Genomic DNA, 23,321 nt, shown 5'->3' on the forward strand with positions numbered 1-23,321 from the left:
TATGGGATCTTTCTCTTGTTGGGACGAAGTTACATACATGCTTTGATGGTAACACACACACACACACACACACACACACACACACACACACACACGTACATACATACATACACACAGACACACACACATACATACATACATACATACATACATACATACATACATACATACATACATACATACATATGTACGTACAAAGAGAGATGACACAAAGTGAAGAATAAAATGAGTCTGAAAATAACGACAATTTCAAGGAGAAAGAGACAGAAAATATATAGTAAATTGTCCCTTTTAATGTAGGATACAATGAATTATGTGTAGAAAGGCCTCAAAAGATCTAGCTTCCATTACCGACAATATCTGCTTTTATTTCTCAATCCGTTTGGTACACACTGACATGAATATGTAGATTACATTTTATTTCTACAGAAATTATATATCAAAATAATGTTGTATTGAAATGTAGAGGATCATTTGCATAGATACATAACTGGTAAAACTATAGTTCAGTGGATGAATACAGTACTAATATAGTTATTAAGACAGTTACTGTTGTAATAGATACACCTAGTATCTGTTGCTTATTACTGGACAGCGGTGTTTGCACCGATAAAACCATGCAGAGTTCTTATATTATATCCTGCACTTACAGCTCTCATAGACTTGTAAACGGGATTCAAGTATTTCCTTTTATTTTTTCTGTATTTTGCATTTGACAGCTTTTCCTTTTTTATTTCTTCTGTATATAGCTTTGATTGCACTGGTTGGTATGTCACCAGAATGAATGAAGATGTCCCTTTTGGATGGTGCCTTACTGACATTTTTTTCAGGCACGTTAACTTCTAAGATGATTTTGCCCCTTCCTTCTTTAAGCATAGCTGCAGCTGCGCCGTCAAAGTTGTTTTGAGCCACCTCTTCTTCTGATTTTTCAGGACCAAGCGACGTCAAATAAACGCCTTGCCCAAATCTTGCATCCGCACCTTCAACATCAGACTCTATTATTCTACCGACACTCGCTATTCCTTGCAACCCCTCCCATGATGTGTGATGATACAAAGTGACTGTAAAGAAAAAATATCGAATGTGACGTCTTTTACTTGTAAATGGTTTTGCAAAGACTCATTTCAAGTGATCATTTTTTTACTGTTGGATTTTCTTAACACGTTCACACATAGTTATGTTTATAGGTTCGTTGCCATGGAGTCATACACATTGAGAGAGAGAGAGAGAGAGAGAGAGAGAGAGAGGGGGGGAGGGGGAGGTTTACCTGACATTCTATAGGTATGTGGAACTATCCTGGCAGATGGCAAGAGGTTTTACTTGTAAATGGATTTTTTCCTGGAAAGAAATTATGTACATTTCTTAAAAATATATTTCTCGATAAAAAGCGTATAATGCTGATATTTTAGATTTTATCGAAGTTTTGATATCCAACATCGACAAAAGATAAAACTTTACATGAATGTCCAAACGCGTTCCTAAACATTCTGGGAAAGCCAGAAATCTTTTTAATGTAACTTACTGAAGCAAGAAAAAATACAAACTAGCAAATAGTATTACTGAAATCTTTTCTACCCTTCCAAATTTCAATGATGTCATTCAAAATACATTATAACTATCCGAAATAAACTTACAAGACCTTTTCTAAGATATATAATTCCGGTCATTTTGTATATATATTTCAATGTTCGACTCCATGGTCTTAAACTAGGTTACAAATAAGAGCGAAAACCAACAGATTTTGTAAAATTCAGCAAATAATTTATTTACCTAGAATACAAAATGAACATTTAAATAGATAATTATGTCCATTTTGACAACTGTGGGTTTGTGCTTTGGGATTAGGTGATTTCGCCTGAGTAAACCTGTTTTTGTGCCTTTTGACATTGGAAGCTGTAGAAGAAGTCTTGCTGACGAATTTGATGGGGTTTAAGTTCAGGTCATGAGTTTTCCCCCTAGAAAATCCAGCTGACCAAATTTCTGATTGGCTAGCTGCTGAATTAACTGACCTTATTGATAGTTAGAATGATCTAGAAATCATTATTCGTCCCTCGTTTTGATTTTAAAACAGAGTCTTAGTTTTTATGTAAGAAATGTGTACCAGAGAATTAATTGTTCCTTATTTTAAGAATCAATCTTAGTGGAGTCATTTAGCTATGATCTGTTGAGAGGATTTAGTTTAACATTACTGATTACACTATGGTCATCTATGTGAATCTAACATTATGGACATTCATGACCATTTACTGAAATTGACATTAAGGGTCCTACGGGAATTCAGTATTGGTAGTTTTGGGCTAATACAGATTTATAAGAGAATATAACAGCAGCTGTTATTTTTTTCTTGGTTTTTCTTCTGAAAGCCAAATATGCGGCTCTAGGGAACTTAACATTAACTTTGTGCTACTAAGGGACCTATGGTGGTCCACGATAGGGGCTTATGGAAAATAACCCCGATTGGGGTTTTGTATAGCTAGTTGCCAAATGTGAACATTAAGGCCCTGTGTAGCCATCTATGGAACCTTTAATAGGGTTGGACTAATATGACGGAGAGTAGTAAATGGACAACCACAAATACAGACATTGACTAAATTTGCAATCCAATGATCAATATTGTTTTCTAGAGTGATAAGTACGTTGCATCTTCGAGAATGGTAAAGGATTGAAACTAGTTTGGTGCTTTGCCAGTCGTAGCGCTTCAATTTCTGACTCACTCAATTTTAGTGCGTCTTGCTCAGCCCAACAGAGCGAGTAGTTTTAGAACTGAAAAAATGCCAGACATTCGGATTCTATTTTGGAAGCGAGGTAATTTTACTAGCTTTGAATATTGGTTTATATCTAGAACTACACACTGGTATCTTCATCATCTCATCTAACGGTACTTTCATACTTTGTAATTCAAACGATAAAGTGACATTGTCCTGTAGTCTTTTATAACCTGGCAGACAAGTACAAATGCAATATTTTTGACTTGGCGGGAATCTCGTGATTTCACGGACACAATTACATACCTTACGTTTCAAGACGGGATTGCGCGAGTGAGTAGAATTTTAGTGGTCAGGATAGATAATGATGAACTGTCAAATATTGTACTCACTGGATGATAATATAGAAATAATGGTGACTACGTTTGCTTAGGGTGAAAATGGATCTATCAAGCGATCAATCAACTGACTTATGCATTGATACAGTTAATACGAAAAATAAAACAACAACTGACCTTCGTTTTACGTCTTAGTAACGAACAAATTCTCAAGAAATACTTTTAGAATGCATTGTACTTCTCTGTACGTCTGTCTATCTAACCTTCCGGCACATAATGATGAAGGCTGCTAAATCTCGTATACACACCTTAGATGGAATTTCCCAGTTTATATTTACAAACTAGGTCATGTTACGATGTTTAGAGCTTGGAAACAGATTGGAAATCACAAGATATTATATTTTTACCTGAGAATGTATTTTTAGGGTTTGGGAAGATCAATGGAAATTCCGATTCTATTTTTAAATTTTAAATTTAAATGTTGGTGACAAAAGCATTGAGAATATAATGTTTAAAAAACACAAAAGTTGCAATCCTTTCTAAAATCTTTAGTATCATGACATTTTGTTTTCCATGTGGCTAATTGACAAATGCATTTTCAAAGAAAGTTTGAAAAGCTGGGATACAATTATGTTTGAATATTCTATGCGTGGAACTTATCTATTGAAGATCATCTCAATAGTGTATTTACTATTTAGATATTTCGTCGATGATCACCGTTTAGTTAACGCGACTGCTAAATTCATTTTCAAACTTTCCTTGGTGATAGAAAGTCGCAAGCCATATTGCTAATTTGGATCGCACAGTCGTTTCAACTCGAAGGAGCACATAATCGAACATTTCAGTAATAAATGCGGCCAATTTGTATGTGGGTACTTGAAATTAAACTCATTGAATCTAATAGTGAATGATAGTGCACGCTTTTGTTAGAAATTTTTTGGAAGCCAACTTGCTTGCAGGTTTAATGTGATAATAGTAATCGGGTGCTACCATGTAATCGTCACGCTCTCTGTCGTCGTGATGGTGGTAGTGATGCATGCGGATCAATCACCTCATCTAATGTTACGTTCTGGTTTGTCAGAACGAGTACTTGTTTCCAATACTGTATGTATGTATGTAAGAGATTGCACTATGGTCCCTCTCTTCTTTAGATTAGTTTTAGGACCAATAATTATCCACCTTTCACTAATCCATTAATTGGCTCAACGTCGTGTACATCATCAATATTAATCTTATCTCTTTTCCCCAGCTGCGGATATAGATATTCGTTTACCTTATAATTATAGACACTCAATGTACGATGTACATTATCGTGCACTCTGGCTTTGCTGTTTTAGAGAAATAAAAAATAACTATCTCCCCATTCAATATAAAAGTACACGAAACCTCACGCCGAATTAAAAACTGTATAACTTCTTTAGACAAAGTATAACAATCTTTTTCTCGCAATCCTATAAATCAGTGGAAAAGCATAACATAACTAATTACAAATATGAAACTTTATACACTGAATTCACAAGTGCGTTATAGATTTCGCTTTATTAAGAAATTGTTTTGGTTCTAAGAAACTTTAGAATTTTACCTATGCCTAACATTGATGTTTTTACTGCTAGTATGAATACAACATACCTCAATAATATGTATTATGCCAGTAAAATATTATGTCGTCGCTATTGATGGTATAATTGGAGCTTTGTTGCTATTTCTTTTGTTTTGGTTTTTAGTTAAGTTGTTGATGAAGTTTCAAATCCAGGTATTAGAAAATATTTTACATATGTCACCATCACTAATTTGTATGCTTAATGAATACTCTACACAGAAAAGCGTCGACTCATTTCTCTATGCGTCCATTTTTCTATTTATCCAACCTATAATCAGGTACCAGGTTCTAAAAGTGTGCTGTAAATGGGTTCTAGATTTATATACATAAGAACTTTTTAGCGACACGCGTACAAGCAAGTAAATAAAAAAAGAATATTTCTCCAAGGCGCTTGTGAAAAGTTTTCCTTTAAAGTTATTCACATGACATATTAAAATGATGATTCATGTATCTCAGTGTTTCACCATTATCAGATACAAATATTTTCAAAAGAACGTCATTCCTCCAACAATATATGATAAAGTAAATGCCCAGTAGAGTTAGGTTTTATTTCAAAACATTGATAGAGCGTTCTAATATCAATCATGTATACACTGTTCTTTCTATTCACCATATTTAATTTGATATTGTCAAAACTGTTTTAAATCAATCGGGATTAACACTCCACTTCTCCATCAAACTCTTTCAGTTTTCCCTTTGCAGACATAAGTAATGTTTCCCGTTTGTTCGGAAAGTTGATTGAGCCCTGTAGTTTTTATGTGCTATTTGGAGACTGTTTAGCAATTTCAGGATTTCAGAACTTTATTAAAACCTTTTATAATATTTCCCTTTATCTTCAGACCATGTTTTTAAAAAAGATATAAGTATGTGCTTTTATTAAGATCATCCAAGCTCTTCTTCTATTTGCACATACATACACACACCAAAAAAAAGACACATTGTTTCTTGCTTATGTTTTGATCCGTCAATCCATTGTTAGTATATCTTTTATGAGGTTGCCCAGAAAAGAACCATTTAAAATTATCAAAAGAAAGTCATTGATTTCCATCAATAATTTTAACCGCCTCGATCCTATCCCTCGTCTGAGTACAACTGCCGTTGGCATTATCTTCTATGTTCCTCTTCTGGGTTTTTCGGTTATTGTTCCTGACTTTTGGGAATTTCCAATCGGCTTTCCAGTTTATGAAGATACTAACATGACGTAGCCTTTAAATGATAGTCGGAATTTCCATCTACAGAGTATTCTGAGATCTGGCAAACTGTATCGTTATTTGCTAGGACATCAGACCATATAGATACGTTGACAATGCAAGCTTCTCTTGATTACATCATTATTAAGATTTGATTGTTGCAGCACTTTCACTATAACATTCAATCCTGAGAACGATGACAATTTATTAAGTTTGTTTGCTTTTATGTATACATTATACAGATCGCTTGAATCATCTATTTTCGCTTTAAGCTAAGATAGTCACCATTAGCCTTATATTATCATCCAGTATGTACTACTTGAAAGTGCCGTATTACGACTATCGGGATCACTTTCTGTCCACTCCACGCAACATAATCGGGAGAAATAAAACCTTGTCCGCGAGTTCAAAAGATTCCACCTAAATCAGAAATAATTTCACTGTATAAATCTGCCCATTTCTCGTTAGTCTGACTGGTTTTAGTTAATATAAAAATAACACCCACTCACACACCCCAAACTAAAAAAAACAAAACAACACTGTCTATATCAAATTATCATTTGAGTCACGTTGTATCAAAACTTCCTGACGAGATGAAGATGGAGCTGGAATATAACCTTGCTGAGCCTGATTTGACTTTCCAAGATCTATTTGATAGCTGCCATCGATTACGTCACAAACAAGATTGACTACGATTGTTGATGTTATATTAACGATTCCTGGTGAAACATGTCTACCGCCTCCTTGTGGGTCATTGTTGTGTCTGAGAACAGTTGCTGGTGGTATCATCTTTCTCCATGCCTCAACTATTTCCTGAAAGTTTTCGTTGATAAGATCATTGAGATTTTTTAGTTCATCCACGTTATATCCGGGGAATTTATAATTCGGTAGATCAGCTTCTTTTATCGAATACGCGTTTAAAAATCTTGTTTGTCCTTGCTGGTGTTATTAATTGTTGCCTGTATTACTCGCCGGTTGATATATTCCATGTCAGATACAAGCTGATTTAATACCTCCACGCGACCTATTATTTCTCTACATGAACTCGTTGCATCAAAGATACATTTTTGGAAATATTGCCGTAGTCGCTCTAGTTGTGTTTTCTATTCTCGGTTAATTTCCTCAAAATATTTAATGATATCAGTTATGGGAAGAACACTAGCCGCCCTCGCCCCCTTACATTTTTTTCAAATCAAAAATACCAGGATACATCACCTTCACCGTTGAATAAAATTAAGTCATCAAATATTGCGTCTTTTATACTAAGTAGATGTTGTTTGTGTGATGGACTAATTTCATGATATGATTGCCTTTCCGTGACATAATCAGACTTTTTCGGTTCTGGTGGTATCGATGGTATCGGTGGTGGGATTTCAGGCCAACCTAGTACCGATCTTATCGTGGACTGATAAATATCAACGGCGTAATCAGGTGAATGTAATTCAATCGTTGCTGATAAAGTTGGTTCATGAACTTTAATTGATATTTTTGACTCTTTTCCTTTTATTGATTGTATTCTACGTTGAAATTCTTCATTGATTTCCTCGACCTCATAACTACCAGTGGGTATCCCAACAACGTTTCAGTCAGGTGTTCCGTCTGGTTTGTTCTTATTAGCAAACACAAGCGAATTATTTGCCGGTGTACCATTAAATGATTTCGATCTGATGTTTGGCCAGCTGTAATATACTCGTAATTGCGCTAGTGCAATTTCATTTGCGCGAATCGCAGTTGGAAAATTAATACTAAATTCGGGATTAGTCGAGCTTACCGAGATTATTGTGGTCTTGTGCGGGGTTGTGTTTGTCACGATTTGCTGGAGTAGTTCTACTGATGTCATTATTAATACTCGTACCTTTAACAGCACTGTTATATATTTTAATCATCTGAAAACTCAGAATCAGAGATAATTCCATCACTGAGGCTTTCTGATAACAACGAAGATAACTTGGAATATGCGACGTCGCTATGTGTAATTTTATTATGTAATCGGATAATTTTTCATTCATGCAGGTGCATATTTTTTTTTTTTGCTACGATATTAAAAACACCTGCAATTGTTGTTGCTGCTGAAATACAGATTGTTACGGCTACTGGTGCCATCATCGTCATTGTTGACAATATAACACCTGTTTCAGCAACAACAGCGGTTACTGAATAAACAATCACGTCGACGATAACCAGTCGTTGTCATTTTTTTACTTTTACCGTATATTGTTCGATGATATCTTTCAACGCTGCTTGCCATTCACGCGCTTGATTGTACCTGTATTGAGATGCATCGTCGATTGAGGTACTCATTATATTTTATGCAGTAACCAATTGAGGTGTTTCAGCTACAAATTCCAAACACCACCAGTAAGATGTTGCGGTTAATTTCTTATCAGCTGCTTCCAGAATAAATATTTCTTCGGTTCCCTTGTTTAATATGATAGTTACAGCTCCAGAAAACTTATCAGTTGAATGACGCCACGGATACGTTGCAAATGTCTCGAATTTTGCAGCACTCAACACAGATAGCCTGTACACACCAGTGACTATTGCGGCATGTTTAATAGTTCTATTCTGCGTTGACCATGTTGCAAATCCCAATGATACCGTGTATACGATGTTGGTAATATGCCCGGGAGTTATTTCAGGTGGAATTTTAATCAAACTAATTTTGTTAACGATCTCAGGAATTCCGCTACGATGTCTTCGAGTGCTTTTTTTAATCGTGTCGATGTTAGTTTTGATATCAGAGAGTTTTGCGTCAACGGTGGGCGGAGTACCAAAATATTCCTATGCGGTTTCGTTAATTTTTCTAAAATTTCTACGGAGATTTGTGAACGCGTTTACGTGAACATCATACTCGGTACTCAGCGTGGATAATTTACCATTTACGGTGTTATAGATGACGTCGACGTATTTTTTCGTTGCTGCGTCTTCGTCGGATGTTGGATCCTTCAACCCTACTATCTTATTCCCATTCATGCTGAGTTCTTCCGTCATTGTGTCACCGGTGTTTCTTAAACGATTAGCAACGCTTCTTGCAATTTCATCTCTGATGGTTGCAAACGACATACTTGAATCCCTGATTTTTCCGCTGTCAGTAAACACAAGGATGTTATCCGTGACCGCACCGAGAACCCGTCGAACTAATTCATTCCATTTGATATTGCTGGTTTTTAAAACACCATATCGGTCCTGAAAAACAACAACTTCATCTCGGTCAACTCCAGCAAGATTCATAATATCGGCAAGTTCATCTTTAGTTGCGTACTTTGACAAATCGATGTCATCGGAATTTTTTTTTACTCTTCTTACATGTAGAGGAAGATCTTCCGTAAATATCAACCATTATTATAAAATCCTTGATCTGTTTAAAACACCTTGCACGTAACGAAGCGGTTACTTGTATAATCATGCACAACTTTATGTGGCGGTTTGGATGATTTTGATATGGCGTTAAGTACATTAATCGCTTCACGGCCCCATATTGGCGGATCTGTCATTGTTTGTGTTGGTAACGTTGAATACCAAACATTTTTTATGAAGTGGCTCGACATACTTGATAAATTCAACGGATGGAGCTAACCCGTATGAATCAAAATAAACGATTCCACGTGGATCAACCGCGTATGATACCCAGTGAGTACCGGGTCCTGAATTCGAGTCAAGATTAATAATAGCCGTTTCAACGCTGTTTGGTCGTTGTGGTAATTGATCTCGCATGAAAACACCTCTAAAAGCAGATATCTTTAGTTGTTTGGCAGCATTAAGTAAATCAAAATTTGATGTTGGAACGTCTAACGAAGTGATCCTGGAAGCCTCAGACCTCTTCCCCAATGACATGCTAGTAATCTTAGGCCGCGTCCCTTTTTTGTATCCTTTTCCTGTTGCTTTCTTTAGAGCCATTCCAGCAACGGCTCCAACAGCACCTAACGCAGCCGCTTTTGCTACGGCTGGAGCAGCAGTTGCTATTCATGCCGAAATGGCCGCGAGAAGTGAAAAAATACCACCTGTTTTAACCATGTCCTTGATGGCGCTCGGAGAAAGATGAAATTGAACTCCGGTTTTTGATTCCAGCGCTTTATTGAGATGTTTAATCTGATTATTTGTCAACGATAATTTGTTTGGACCGCGCTAGAAATCTGATCTCGCTTTAGTGATATTTTTTTCTCCACATTTGTTGCGTTTTTTTATTGTAATTTTTTCACCTGACCGGGAGTCAGAGCGACATTAACATGACTGTACGACATTTTATGAAAAATATCTTTTTCTAAATAACACGATTAAAGATTTTCCACTGGTGCATCAATGACTCTCATTCGACCGCTACCACCTTCAAGTAACATGGCTTTATCACTGAGTATGACCGCGATTGCTCTATAATCAACACCACCACCTGTATTTAATGTTGCTTTAAGATGTATATCAACGACAGATTGTTTTGATAGATCAAGATGCTACAGCGAAAAATAATAGTCATGTTGTGATATTTGCAAACCGGTATCCACATTTTGATCACGTCCCATGAATGACATCAAACGATGATATACACGTCTTATATGATTTTCTCCATAATTAAGTTGTAAATTTTCTGTTGGTTCTTGTTGTCAATTTATCTGTAAATAAATATCTGTGATACCTAGTTGGTCAAATATCATATGAGAGCGAGTTTGTGAGTTTAATCGATTATAGTTCTGAAACGCAATAAAAATATGCCGCGGTGCAGAAACACCTTGTTGTGATGCTATATGCCATGTAAACTGACCGTTAGCGTTACTTTATATACTATCCGTGCTTGTTGTCAACCATGACAACAGGGAATTACCACCTGTGTCCATGAAAGAAAGTAATTTTTGTTCTTCTGCGATCGCTGGAGTCATTACCGGCATCCACAACGATATTTATTTTAGTATTACTTTACCAGCATCACCAATAGGTCTCCACAAAGCATCGTTATCATCACCCTTTCTTACAAGAGCAACCGTGTGTCTAGCTCCAAAAATAACTTTTCTAACATTTCTACAAAATCCACAAATATGCGATAGTGCATTCAACATTGATCGACATGTTGCAAATCCCAAGTTGAAATCTGGATTAGAGCCATGAACTACTGGAGTCACATCAGCATCAGCGTTTCCGGCAAAATTTCTTGGTCGTCTTATATTATACGGATCGTTTTCAGAGCTATTAGAATTATCTTTGACAAACATCATCGTAGGACCTGCTGATCTTGTATAATCATCAGAGTATCTTGCCAACCATATTATTGTTGTAGCGACGTCGACATCTTTCTGAATCGATTCGATATTTTTTCCATCAATCATATAAGTGGCGCTATCAAATAATGCCATATTACCATTGTTGACAAAATCAATTTTTACTGCATCTGCGTATACAGTATCATCCGTTTTTATAATTTCACCTTCTACCTCAATAAAAGCCTCAGCGGGTAAAAAGTATCTCCTTGTATCATGAACTTGTAGTTCAATTCTTCCACGTTGATCTGGTAATCGTGCGTCATAAGAATAAAGCTGATAATCGCATACAGACTCATCTTTAAGGACAGGTGCTTCCACGTCAAATGCTGTGTCGGACATGCGCTTGAACCTTTTATTGTAATTATTTTTCGTCTAACAAGTTGATTACTTCGTTCGGGAAATTCCACTTCGGGACGTTCCACTTCCGGATATTAAACTTGAAATATTATTTCCCGACTCACCGAGTACTTGATCTGCTAACGCTGCCAGTTTTTGATTTTCAGCTTGATTTATTATTTTACTGACATCTGCAGGCATCACTTCAGTACTTGGTAATTTTACTGGTTGTCGTTTTCGTCTTATTAATCGTGCTAGTCTATTTTTGATCACCGAGAACGCCTTACCAGCAACATTGATAATTGCACCAGGAGCTTTTTGACGAACAACATCGATAGCTTTCATCGATAATTGTTTTGCAATAGGTGCTGCTTTTGGGGCTAATCTTCTAAATAACCCCTGAATAACATCACCAAGTCCATCTCCGTAAATTGCTCCGTAGACTGGTATTCGTGAGTTTACTACTCTGACCGGTACAGGTCTACGATAATTATCATATATGATCATCTGATCTTATTTATCATTTATCTAATCACGGTGACTAATCATCAACGAGCTCATCAATAAGTTCCCGGTAAACACCGATATCCATGATGCCGCCGCGAAATAATCACTGGCAAATATCAGCTGCTTCATTAATTATTTCTGGTGAATTATTTCCGGCACGTTTTCCTCCTATGAGAACTTCTAACCGCGACACGCCATTGAGGATATTATCAGGACAAACAAGATTATTTCCCAAACCACTTCCGGTTGCTCCTTCTTCTGTTGTTTTCTTAAATAGTCTTAAGGGTGATCTTTCTTCTTTTGTTTTTTTAAGTATCTCTTCAGACCCTTTAAGTTCCGACATCAACTTTTACTGCGGTGAAGAAGATTGTTGTTGTTCTATTTGTTGCAGAGGTGGAGGAAGCTGATATGAAGGCTCTTGCTGGGAGAGATGTTGTTGTTTTATTTCCTCTCTATAAAGTCTTTTTACTTCTTTATCAAGATTTTTGTATTCTAGATCTCTGGCTTGTTTTTTGTTTCTATATACGCGATATATCCATTTAATAAGATTATCATCACTTACTTTTTCATGTCCGGGTTTTAAAATATCAGATTTATTAAATATACCAATTAATATTTTTTCAGGTAATTTTTTTTTATAGTATTCTAATATCTTCGACAAAGCCTTCCTCAAATCTTGCAATCAATTCTACGTTTTCTTTTACTGGTTTGGCTTTATGTGCAAGTTTTTTTTCCACGTCGGCGACTTCAGCACGAAGTTATCCAATACCTTCAAGTATTTCTTCATCGACGGGTGGAGGTTGAGCCGCAGCTATATCAGTTGGAAGATCTCGTAAAATCTTCTTTGTCTATTTAGTTCTTCTGCTATTTTTGCAGTTTGTTCTGCGGTTTGTTTTAATACTGGAAACATAGCCTTTTTCCTCTTCTCATCCTCCTCCTTAATATCTTCCCATATAGTTTTTACAGCAGCCGCTGCAGCTTTTTCAGTAGCCGCTGCAACTTTCTCAGTAACTGCAGTGACGGATTTAAATAACTTTTTAGTGTCTTCCTCGTACTCAACTTGTGCTTCCTGCTGCGCTCGTAAGTTTTCTCTAAATGAGTCTCTAACAGGAAGAAATTTCTTAATTGCTTCTAATCGTTCTCGTGCTATTCTTGCAGTATGAGATCCAGAGTGAAAAATCTTTTTATAACAATAATTTTTTTAATTAATAGCAGGAGGGAAAGCGCGACCTCAATTAAGACATAATTGCGTAAAGCGCGTGCATAATAAACTAGAAAAAAAAACACCAATGACAATAAAGTAATATTAATTGGAAATTCCATAAAGACTATCTCAGTAAAGTGTCGACGCTTTTAAAAAATCTGTCGACGCTTTTCTTTTTTTCGATCATTTGTAGAAAGGCTTATTTTCGACGTTTGGACGTTTTTCGACCATTGGTCTGTTCGCCTTCCCTGCTGCTTATGAAATGTTTTATTTAATAAAATGACCATAATGTCACATACATTTCAACAGTGACTATAGTGACATCCGTAACGTTAAATTCTTGTAGAGGGCTATAATGGCCCAAACTTTTGCCGTAAGGTCTATTCACGTAGAGAGCAATGTCCATTGTTTGTCATCATATCGTGTACTTCGGCCGTATGACGCCAAATAAGCCCAAAAGAATGTCTGTATATTTGAAATAATTTTAAATGCTTTTAGTACCTAGATTACAGTATGTTAATTACTAATATGTAACAATATTGAATAAACTGCCACTAGAACATCAAACTAGAACAAACCCAAATATGTCTTTACGCCATTGTGTTTGTTCTGAAACTTTCACAAGAAATTTACACGATATTTCAAAAACAATGTTGTAACAATTCATACAAATGTACAGTATAATACATCAACAAATATATTCAGGTCATCTATTTAAACACTAATCACTCTTTATTTCGAATTAGAAGATCCCGTCTTTCCAGGTACATGTTTAATGGGTCAAAGACAAATTGAATGTTTCATTTTTCTTAAAGCTTTAGAAACTTGCAAAAAATATATCTTTTGTTCTAGTGGCAATTGACTATGTAGTTTTACCGTTTTGTAATTACCATAATTTAGTTTAGGTACTACTAGCATGTAGAATTAATTATAATGTATAGTTTCCGGTGTACTAATTTTTCAGTAATATAACCAGAATATGTGGTATCACGTACAAAATGTGAACATAAAGCTTAAATTTCTACTGGTACTATACTTATGACAGGAATCCCAACGTATGAGTCATTTCACCTGAGAGTTGTTGACATTGATTGTTTTTTAAAAATTACTTTTCTGTATAACTACACGCAACAACACATACATGTCAAGGCCACCAGACAGGTTTCAGAGAAACAGAAATGAAAGTAGTCTATCGTTCCGAAGGTAGAAAGAAAACTAGAAATGTGTATTGAGATCCTATGTTTCACATTAAAAATTCGTGTCTAACGAAATCGTTATAATATTTGTCTCCATTTCATTTAAATATATCCTGATTTGTTTATATCATGTGAATATATCCTTATTCTTCATTTTATAATGCAAATTTATCTTCATATGTCTTTACGTCATGGCAATGTAGACTCATTTGCCTTTATATACTGCGAATATATCTCATGTTTTCCGTAAATCATTTAAATATATCCTCATATGTCTTTATCTCATGCGAATATATCCTAGTCGCTATAGTCACAGCCCAGCCTATAGCTATTGGGAGATGTTAAAGTAAATAATACAGCCTTTGCTACATTTTACGTTTATACATGATATTTGCTACATTTTACGTTTATACATGATATTTGCTACATTTTACGTTTATATATGACATTTGCTACATTTTACGTTTATACATGATATTTGCTACATTTTACGTTTATACATGATATTTGCTACATTTTACGTTTATACATGATATTTGCTATATACTATATACCACCCACATATCCTATGAAGCCTGTTCAAATTACCAGTAGCCTTTAAATGACTTCTACTTCATTTTTTATACAGATAAAATACTTATGTTTTAAAATTCCAATCTGTGAGACATTTCATCCAAGATTTGTCTAGGATGCGTTGTAAACATTAATTATGATCCAGAAAATAACTTAGACTCAAGAGATCTTGACAAATAAATCTTAGCCCGTTTCTAACAATATCTTTGCGTTATTTATCTTCATATTTGTAAAACTTAAATGTTTAATCGTCACTATGTACTCAGTAATGTGCTGACATCCCATTATACCATATATATATATATATATATATATATATATATATATATATATATATATATATATATATATATACTGACATATAACAGAAGCGGTAAAACAAGGAAAGAACCCGTATTTTCTATGATATCAAATTAGAGATTCCGTAATGAGTCGATACAACCAGACATATATTGCTCGATTTTATAGTTTAGGAACTAGTATTATCAGCTATTATAGGCGAGGTCTCACATGAAAAGCTTGCACAATGCGTGGCACTCATCAAATTTCCAGAATCATTCGCACGTACAATCCACAGATAATCACATGAGGATAATAATACCCTTTGTACAGTGATTCATATAGAATGTTTGCCAGTGAATTACATGTTTATTCATAAGTCCAACTGCACTAATCAGAACAGGTCTTCTTTGAAGTCAATGATCTATATCGCATGGAAGAATTTATGTGGTCATGATCTTAACAAAAATACTTAATCTGTGTTAGCAAAGCATAAAATACAGGGCACAGCAACCTTCTTTGGCTGTAAGGGTGTGTTTAAGACATATGCCACCCGTTATCAAATTTCATGACTGGAATGTAAACAGTGCCCAATAAATGAACTAACAAAACAAACATTTCAACGTAGTCATTGAAGCATGAAAGATAGATTACAGAGTTATAAATTTGACATGGGTATAGTACTTATGAAATGCATTACTTCACTAAGTTGTATGATTCGAGGTAGTATATTCTGCATATAGCATGCCACACAACTCACTTGGTCAATAATGTTACCAGAGCAAGCCACATTATAGATTTCGATCAGTTTCTGCGAATCTAGCATTAATAGTGCCTGAGAAATGAGCATCAAACACAAAATGACATCAAGACGCTTCCCGTTACCAAGTTTCATGGCTCTTTGTTTAAACATATGTATGCAAGAAAGCTTGTTGGTTCGGTCATGAACTAAACGCCAAAACATAACATAAGTCAATAAAATTTCACATGTAGGTTACAGTTACCTTTTTAGAGTGTAAGCATGTTTTTCTAATAAAGATGTGTTATTATTATCTAATTAGGTGACTCAAGCATTAACAGAGATTGAGAAATAATCTTAAAACAAAATTTAATTAATAGTGTTAAAGTCATAACATACAGGTCAAAGTGGCTACGTTTGTGATTCGAATGATGTACTCATCAAAATGCACTAAGCTTCACGAATACATGGCAGAAACGTTTAAAAGAATGAACAACAAATGTACTTTTATGTACACACTAAAGCAGGTGCCTGGGTGGCCGAGTGGTTAGAGCATCTGCCTCGGATGCGGCAGGTCACGGGTTCGAACCCAGGCCGAGTCGTACGAAAGACTTATTTTAAAAAATGGTACTAACAGCTGCCTCGCTAGGCATTCATTATTATGAGGTTAGTATTAGGACTGGTCGGCCTGGTGTCAGGATAATGTGATTGGTTGGGACAACGTGCTACATGTCTGCGGCATGATGCCCCAGTGCAAGACATTACTATAAACAGCCAAACAGCAAACACCGTAGCGATATGACTGAAAAAGTTAAAGCTACGTTAAAAATCCAAATCAGACACGCACACACACACACACACACAAACACACTACCGATTGCTGCCATATCACCTCTATCTACGTGGGTTCCAGTCTTGGGTTCGGTCAATTTGGGTATGTGAGAAAGCTGCCAACAGCTTCCCGTGGGTCGATGGTTCTTAACAGCCTAACGGGGTTTTCCAGATTCTTTCTCCAACACTTATACTGGCCGCCATGTATAGCCTATCTTGCGCTGAGAAATGGCGACAAACCCTAAACAACAACGACAACAACAATAAAGTAAGCCCACTTAGCGCCCTCACCAGGGGATAGGTGACATTAACCAATTCAAAGTGATGACTAGGAGCAAGAAAGACAGAATGGTTGAAATGAAGAGGGCTGTGCATACTTCTGTTTATGCTTTAACGAACGCCGACATCGAAGTCACGTATAGTTCAGTAGCACTCATATACTTCGTAGAAGTGTTGTTTTGTTGTTGTTATAGGGTTTAACGCCATTTTTCAGCACAATATAGGCTATACATGGCGGCCAGTATAAATGGTGGAGGAAGAACCCGGGAAACCCCTGGAAAGAACCACCGACCCACGAGAAGCTACTGGCAAGCTTTCTCACATAACCACATTAGCTGAATCCGAGACTCGAACTAACGCAGACAGAGGTGAGATGGCAGTGATCCGTAACGTCGTAGAAGTGAGTTAAAATAAAACTAGGGATTTGTTGATTTTGTTTGGCTTGGCTTTTGTTTTCAGTATAAACTCATGCAAATAAAATGCCTGGCTCATCAATTGGTTTGAATCGGGTAGTATGAAACTAGTATATGTTTCAATAAATTAATAGTCAAACTAAAAGCAACTATATTCAGGTCCCACACTACTTACGTAAACACTTTTAAATACTCATGACTAATGGCTACATTGATCTTTACATCATGGCAATATGTTTTGCACTGAGCGCAACCAATAGTATTGCATTGCAATTAAAGGACGAGCTGTTGACACAGTCCCCGTCTGCTGTATATGCTTCCTAACCGAAAGAAGCAAAACAAACATGTTTTTTATAACTTAAGAAATAATTTAGTTCTCTAAGGTATAAAATGAAAACTCAAGAGGAACTTACAGTATTATGAAATATTTCTAAAATAATTCTAAAAAAAGTTGATCACAAGTCCGAAATAAACAAGTGTTCCGAATTAATTCCAGGTCCTCCAATGTGTTGATGTACCAACAATCTTGATGTATCAAAATGACATAATCCAGAACACCTTTGAATAAATTAACAATGATCTCATAATAATATTTTACTTCAGAGTCAAACAGCACTTTGTAATTCAAATGAAAAATACAAACAATTGTTTCCTCTAAAAAATGTAAACACAACATTAAACACATATGCAGGCTGATATTAAAACAAGAACATAAAAAAATAAGAAAGAATTAATCAACTCTCTCTCTCTCCCCTTACACCCTCACATCTCTACATCGCAATATTTTCCCACTCGATCCATGTTGCAATATTTATTACGTGACTTATGTTACAATATCCCATATCGCTACAGAGCCCACCTCACTGAACCTTCCAATGGGAAATGACCTTAAACTTGTACAATTGTTCATTATCATGATTAATTTTAAAACTTGTAAACATTTATTTATAGCTCACGTGCACTCTAGAGGCATGCACCAGCCTTAAAATACACAGCACTTTAGGTAGCACGTTCTGGGGAATGCATCTTTATGTCTTTCTTTCTTTTCTTCAGTGCCTTGTTTCGTTCAACAAGTTCTGACCCTGAGATGGGATTTTACTTCCCCAACAATATTGCATAGTATCTATATATCTTAATAGTTGTCATGATATAACCCAGGGGTCAAATACCTACTGACGGGAAAGCTCTCGCACACATACACGTATTAAGAAATAAATAAATGGATCGTGGGTTGCAAAAAATGTATCCCCGTATGTCACTCAAGCCCTAGTACATGCCGATACCTATGGACCGCTGACTAATACTATCACTGGCAAAGATGTGAGCATCACGGGATTTACAGGCGCAATGGCAGCTTGTTTGATAGCTACTATTATATATCATATAGAAACTTAAAATGTCAAAACTGAAACATGTATACCATTTCACGGGACTTTCAGCATGCACAAAACAATTGATACTAATTTAAAAACTATACCTGTAAAAAAAATACTTTTATTTTATATCATGTGATAGACTAATTACTTGGGCTTGGTTATTACTGCTGTGGTGATATGTCAATTATCTCGGAGATCTTAACAATGTCAAATTTGTAACTCTGAATCAAGCTTGGGGCAAACTATCCTAGAAGTAGGTGTTCGTCTTTAACTTCCCTACAGCTGCAGGGAAGGAATATCTGAGCTGAACCTATACTAAATGGCACCCCAGGCGAGGAGCGTTTTCAGTCCCCCTCCCCGTCAATGTGTTCAGCTTTTGAATACCTAATTTAAATTACAAGTGAAGATGAACGGTTTGTACTGTTTGTTTCAGCTGTTAAGTATCAGTGTGTGGAAATGTTAAAGATGACTTTATTGGTAAGCAAGTAAACGCGCCTGAATGAAACGTGTTTAATTATAAAATGATTCTTCTAGGTAAAAATACTCATACTATTCACTAGATATAAACTGTACCAAACAGCTTAATAAATACTTAGCTCATGAGTTATTACGTTCCTGAAATTATCTTACTATTTATGCTGATGTAGGCCGTACCTGTAGCTTGTCGAAGTCAATGCAGTTATGTAGGGGAGTTAGCAAATTAAAGTTTTTGGGCCCAGGTAGTCAATACCAGATACCCACAAAGATTCATATTCCTTGTCGTACAGAAAAACATAGAAAGAAAAACAAGGTACTTCCGGGTCACAAAACAAAATATGGATTACACAAAATTAAAATCAGAGGAAAAGTAAAATATCGATGTTTTATTTTAATAAATAAATAAATGATTATAATGATGTCGTTGCCTTTTTACAATAAAATTACAGAATAGGAAAACTGAAATATGTTGTTTTTTATTCACAGTAAAGCCCTTGTTAATTAACATCAGCTAATTATTTATGATTTTATGAATGTTATCAAGTCCCTTTTTATTTGCAGATGTTACTCTTTTTAGACGACATAATTTGTATGCAAACCTGTGTTCTTGCTCAAACCCTGTATCTTTTTGTTTAATTTTTCAAATTGTATTATAAATATATTATTGAAAATTGTGCGTTACTTTCATAGCTACATACTTCATTTCTGTTAGCAACAGATTTTAGCTAATTTTCAGTAGAAATGTTTTTAACCTAGCTTTTGTTTAGATTGGTTGGGTTCGATTCGTTGGATTACTTTTCATTTTAGTTTGTTTCGGTATTTTTGCCAACCCGAAACATTTAAAGGCGATAATCAGATAACGATTATGTTCTCCAGACCACATCCACCGTACCACACAATGAGTTATTTAACCCCATCCACCGTACCACACCATGCTTTCCCCAAACCATCAACAGTACCACACCATGAGTTTTCTAACCCCATCCACCGTACCACACCATGCTTTCCCCAAACTATCAACTGTACCACACCATGAGTTATCTAACCCCATCCAACGTATCACACCATGCTTTCCCCAAACCATCAACAGTACCACCCCATGAGTTATCTAACCCCATCCACCGTACCACACCATGCTTTCCCAAAACCATCAACTGTACCACACCATGAGTTATCTAACCCCATCCACCGCACCACACCATGCTGTCCCCAAGCCATCAACCGTATCACCCCATGAGTTTTCTAACCCCATCCACCGCACCACACCATGCTTTCCCCAAGCCATCAACCGTATCACCCCATGAGTTTTCTAACCCCATCCACCGTACCACACCATGCTTTCCCCAAGCCATCAACCGTATCACCCCATGAGTTTTCTAACCCCATCCACCGCACCACACCATGCTTTCCCCAAGCCATCAACCGTATCACCCCATGAGTTATCTAACCCCATCCACCGTACCACACCATGCTTTCCCCAAACCATCAACAGTACCACACCATGAGTTTTCTAACCCCATCCACCGTACCACACCATGCTTTCCCCAAACTATCAACTGTACCACACCATGAGTTATCTAACCCCATCCAACGTATCACACCATGCTTTCCCCAAACCATCAACCGTACCACCCCATGAGTTATCTAACCCCATCCACCGTACCACACCATGCTTTCCCAAAACCATCAACTGTACCACACCATGAGTTATCTAACCCCATCCACCGCACCACACCATGCTGTCCCCAAGCCATCAACCGTATCACCCCATGAGTTTTCTAACCCCATCCACCGCACCACACCATGCTTTCCCCAAGCCATCAACCGTATCACCCCATGAGTTTTCTAACCCCATCCACCGTACCACACCATGCTTTCCCCAAGCCATCAACCGTATCACCCCATGAGTTTTCTAACCCCATCCACCGCACCACACCATGCTTTCCCCAAGCCATCAACCGTATCACCCCATGAGTTATCTAACCCCATCCACCGTACCACACCATGCTTTCCCCAAACCATCAACAGTACCACACCATGAGTTTTCTAACCCCATCCACCGTACCACACCATGCTTTCCCCAAACTATCAACTGTACCACACCATGAGTTATCTAACCCCATCCAACGTATCACACCATGCTTTCCCCAAACCATCAACCGTACCACCCCATGAGTTATCTAACCCCATCCACCGTACCACACCATGCTTTCCCAAAACCATCAACTGTACCACACCATGAGTTATCTAACCCCATCCACCGCACCACACCATGCTGTCCCCAAGCCATCAACCGTATCACCCCATGAGTTTTCTAACCCCATCCACCGCACCACACCATGCTTTCCCCAAGCCATCAACCGTATCACCCCATGAGTTTTCTAACCCCATCCACTGTACCACTCCACGCTTTCCTCAAACCAATCTACCGCAATACTCCATGCTTTCCTTAGCCACAACTGATAATACTATACTTCATAACAGGGTTAGAACCGATTCAAAAAGAAGAATATACTCAAAGGAGTACATCTAATGCCATTCCAACAATTATATTTTAACAAAGAAAAGAAAAGCAGCAGATATGTAAGGCAAAAAACTAAGAAACTTATGTATGTATGTATGTATGTATGTATGTATGCATGTGACTCTTACATACCTGTTCCAAACTCAATGTCCAATGCAATACTGGCAAAATTAAATTACTCCACCTTTAATACTTGCGAAAATTGGAAATCCCAACCTGTGAGTCATTTTCCCAAAACCTTGTACACCTTGTTTAGTTTTGCTTTCTCTTCACTACAAATTCCCCAAACTTTTATGAGAACTCGTCTATCAAGATTGGAAATGACGGTTGCAATCCATCTAGAAAAGAGATTCGAAGACCAAAACGTTGACACAATCCCGCAGTGCGATAATAACTTCACAGCAAGTTTCAGGTTTCATGCATCGTCTGACCGAGGATAGGGTAGTATATACATACCATGCAATAAACATATCTGGTTATCTGCTAAACTCAGAAACTTAACTTAAGCCGGTGAAATGTGAAATGTAGGACAGGTGTTGCAGTAATAGAGATGTATAAGATCATCTAGTTTAATGATTCAACTACGAACAATTAAAACAAACTTTAATCAAACTCAGTGAAGCTGGAAATACGGGTCACAATGAACTACTTTTGTGCTGAGTCTGTAGTGCTCATGAAGACGCGTCCCCTTACCAAGTATCATGGCTCTTTGTTTAAACGTATGTATGCAAGAAAGCTTGTTCGTTCGGTCATAAGCTAAAAGCCAAAACCTAAGTCAATAAAATTTCACATGTAGGTTACATTTACCTTCTTAGAGTGTAAGAGTGTTTTCCTAGTAAAGATGTGTTCTTATTATCTAATTAGGCGACTCAAACATTAACAGAGATTGAGAAATAATCTTAAAACAAAATTTAATTAAAAGTGTTAAAGTTATAACATACAGGTCAAAGTGGCTACGTTTGTGATTCGAATGTTGTACTCATCAAAATGCATAACCTCACTAAGCTTCACGAATCCATGGCAGAAACGTTTAAAATAATGAACAACAAATATACTTTTATGTACACAATAGAGCCGGTGCCTGGGTGGCCGAGTGGTTAGAGCATCTGCCTCGGATGCTGGAGGTCACGGGTTCGAACCCAGGCCAAGTCGTATCAAAGACTTATTTTAAAAAATGGTTCTTATAGCTGCCTCGCTAGGCGCTCAGTATTATGAGGTTAGTGTTAGAACTGGTCGGCCTGGTATCAGGATAATGTGATTGGTTGGGACAACGTGCTAAATGTCTGCGGCATGATGCCCCAGTGCTAGACATTACTATAAACAGCCAAACAGCAAACACCGTAGCGATATGACTGAAAAAGTTGTTAAAGCTACGTTAAAAATCCAAATCAGACACGCACACACACACACACACACACACACACACACACACACACACACACAAACACACTACCGATTGCTGCCATATCACCTCTATCTACGTGGGTTCCAGTCTTGGGTTCGGT

The 23,321-nt window shown here is 36.8% G+C and overlaps 1 protein-coding gene across 1 annotated transcript; it reads right to left on the reverse strand.

The window, feature by feature from the left end:
- Positions 1-273: 273 nt before the first annotated feature.
- LOC149800849 (uncharacterized) lies at positions 274-22,097 on the reverse strand. The gene is made up of 3 exons (XM_089954862.1): positions 21,949-22,097; positions 1,268-1,338; positions 274-1,061 (listed from the first exon to the last, which is right to left on the reverse strand). The coding sequence occupies exons 2-3, from the start codon at positions 1,272-1,274 to the stop codon at positions 691-693; spliced, it is 378 nt and encodes a 125-aa protein (XP_089810988.1). The 5' UTR covers positions 1,275-1,338; positions 21,949-22,097; the 3' UTR covers positions 274-690.
- Between the last annotated feature and the right edge of the window lie 1,224 nt (positions 22,098-23,321).

Source organism: Sinohyriopsis cumingii, chromosome 4 (genome assembly GCF_028554795.1).
Source record: "Sinohyriopsis cumingii isolate HCF-2022 chromosome 4, ASM2855479v2, whole genome shotgun sequence".
NCBI classification, from domain to species: domain Eukaryota; kingdom Metazoa; phylum Mollusca; class Bivalvia; order Unionida; family Unionidae; genus Sinohyriopsis; species Sinohyriopsis cumingii.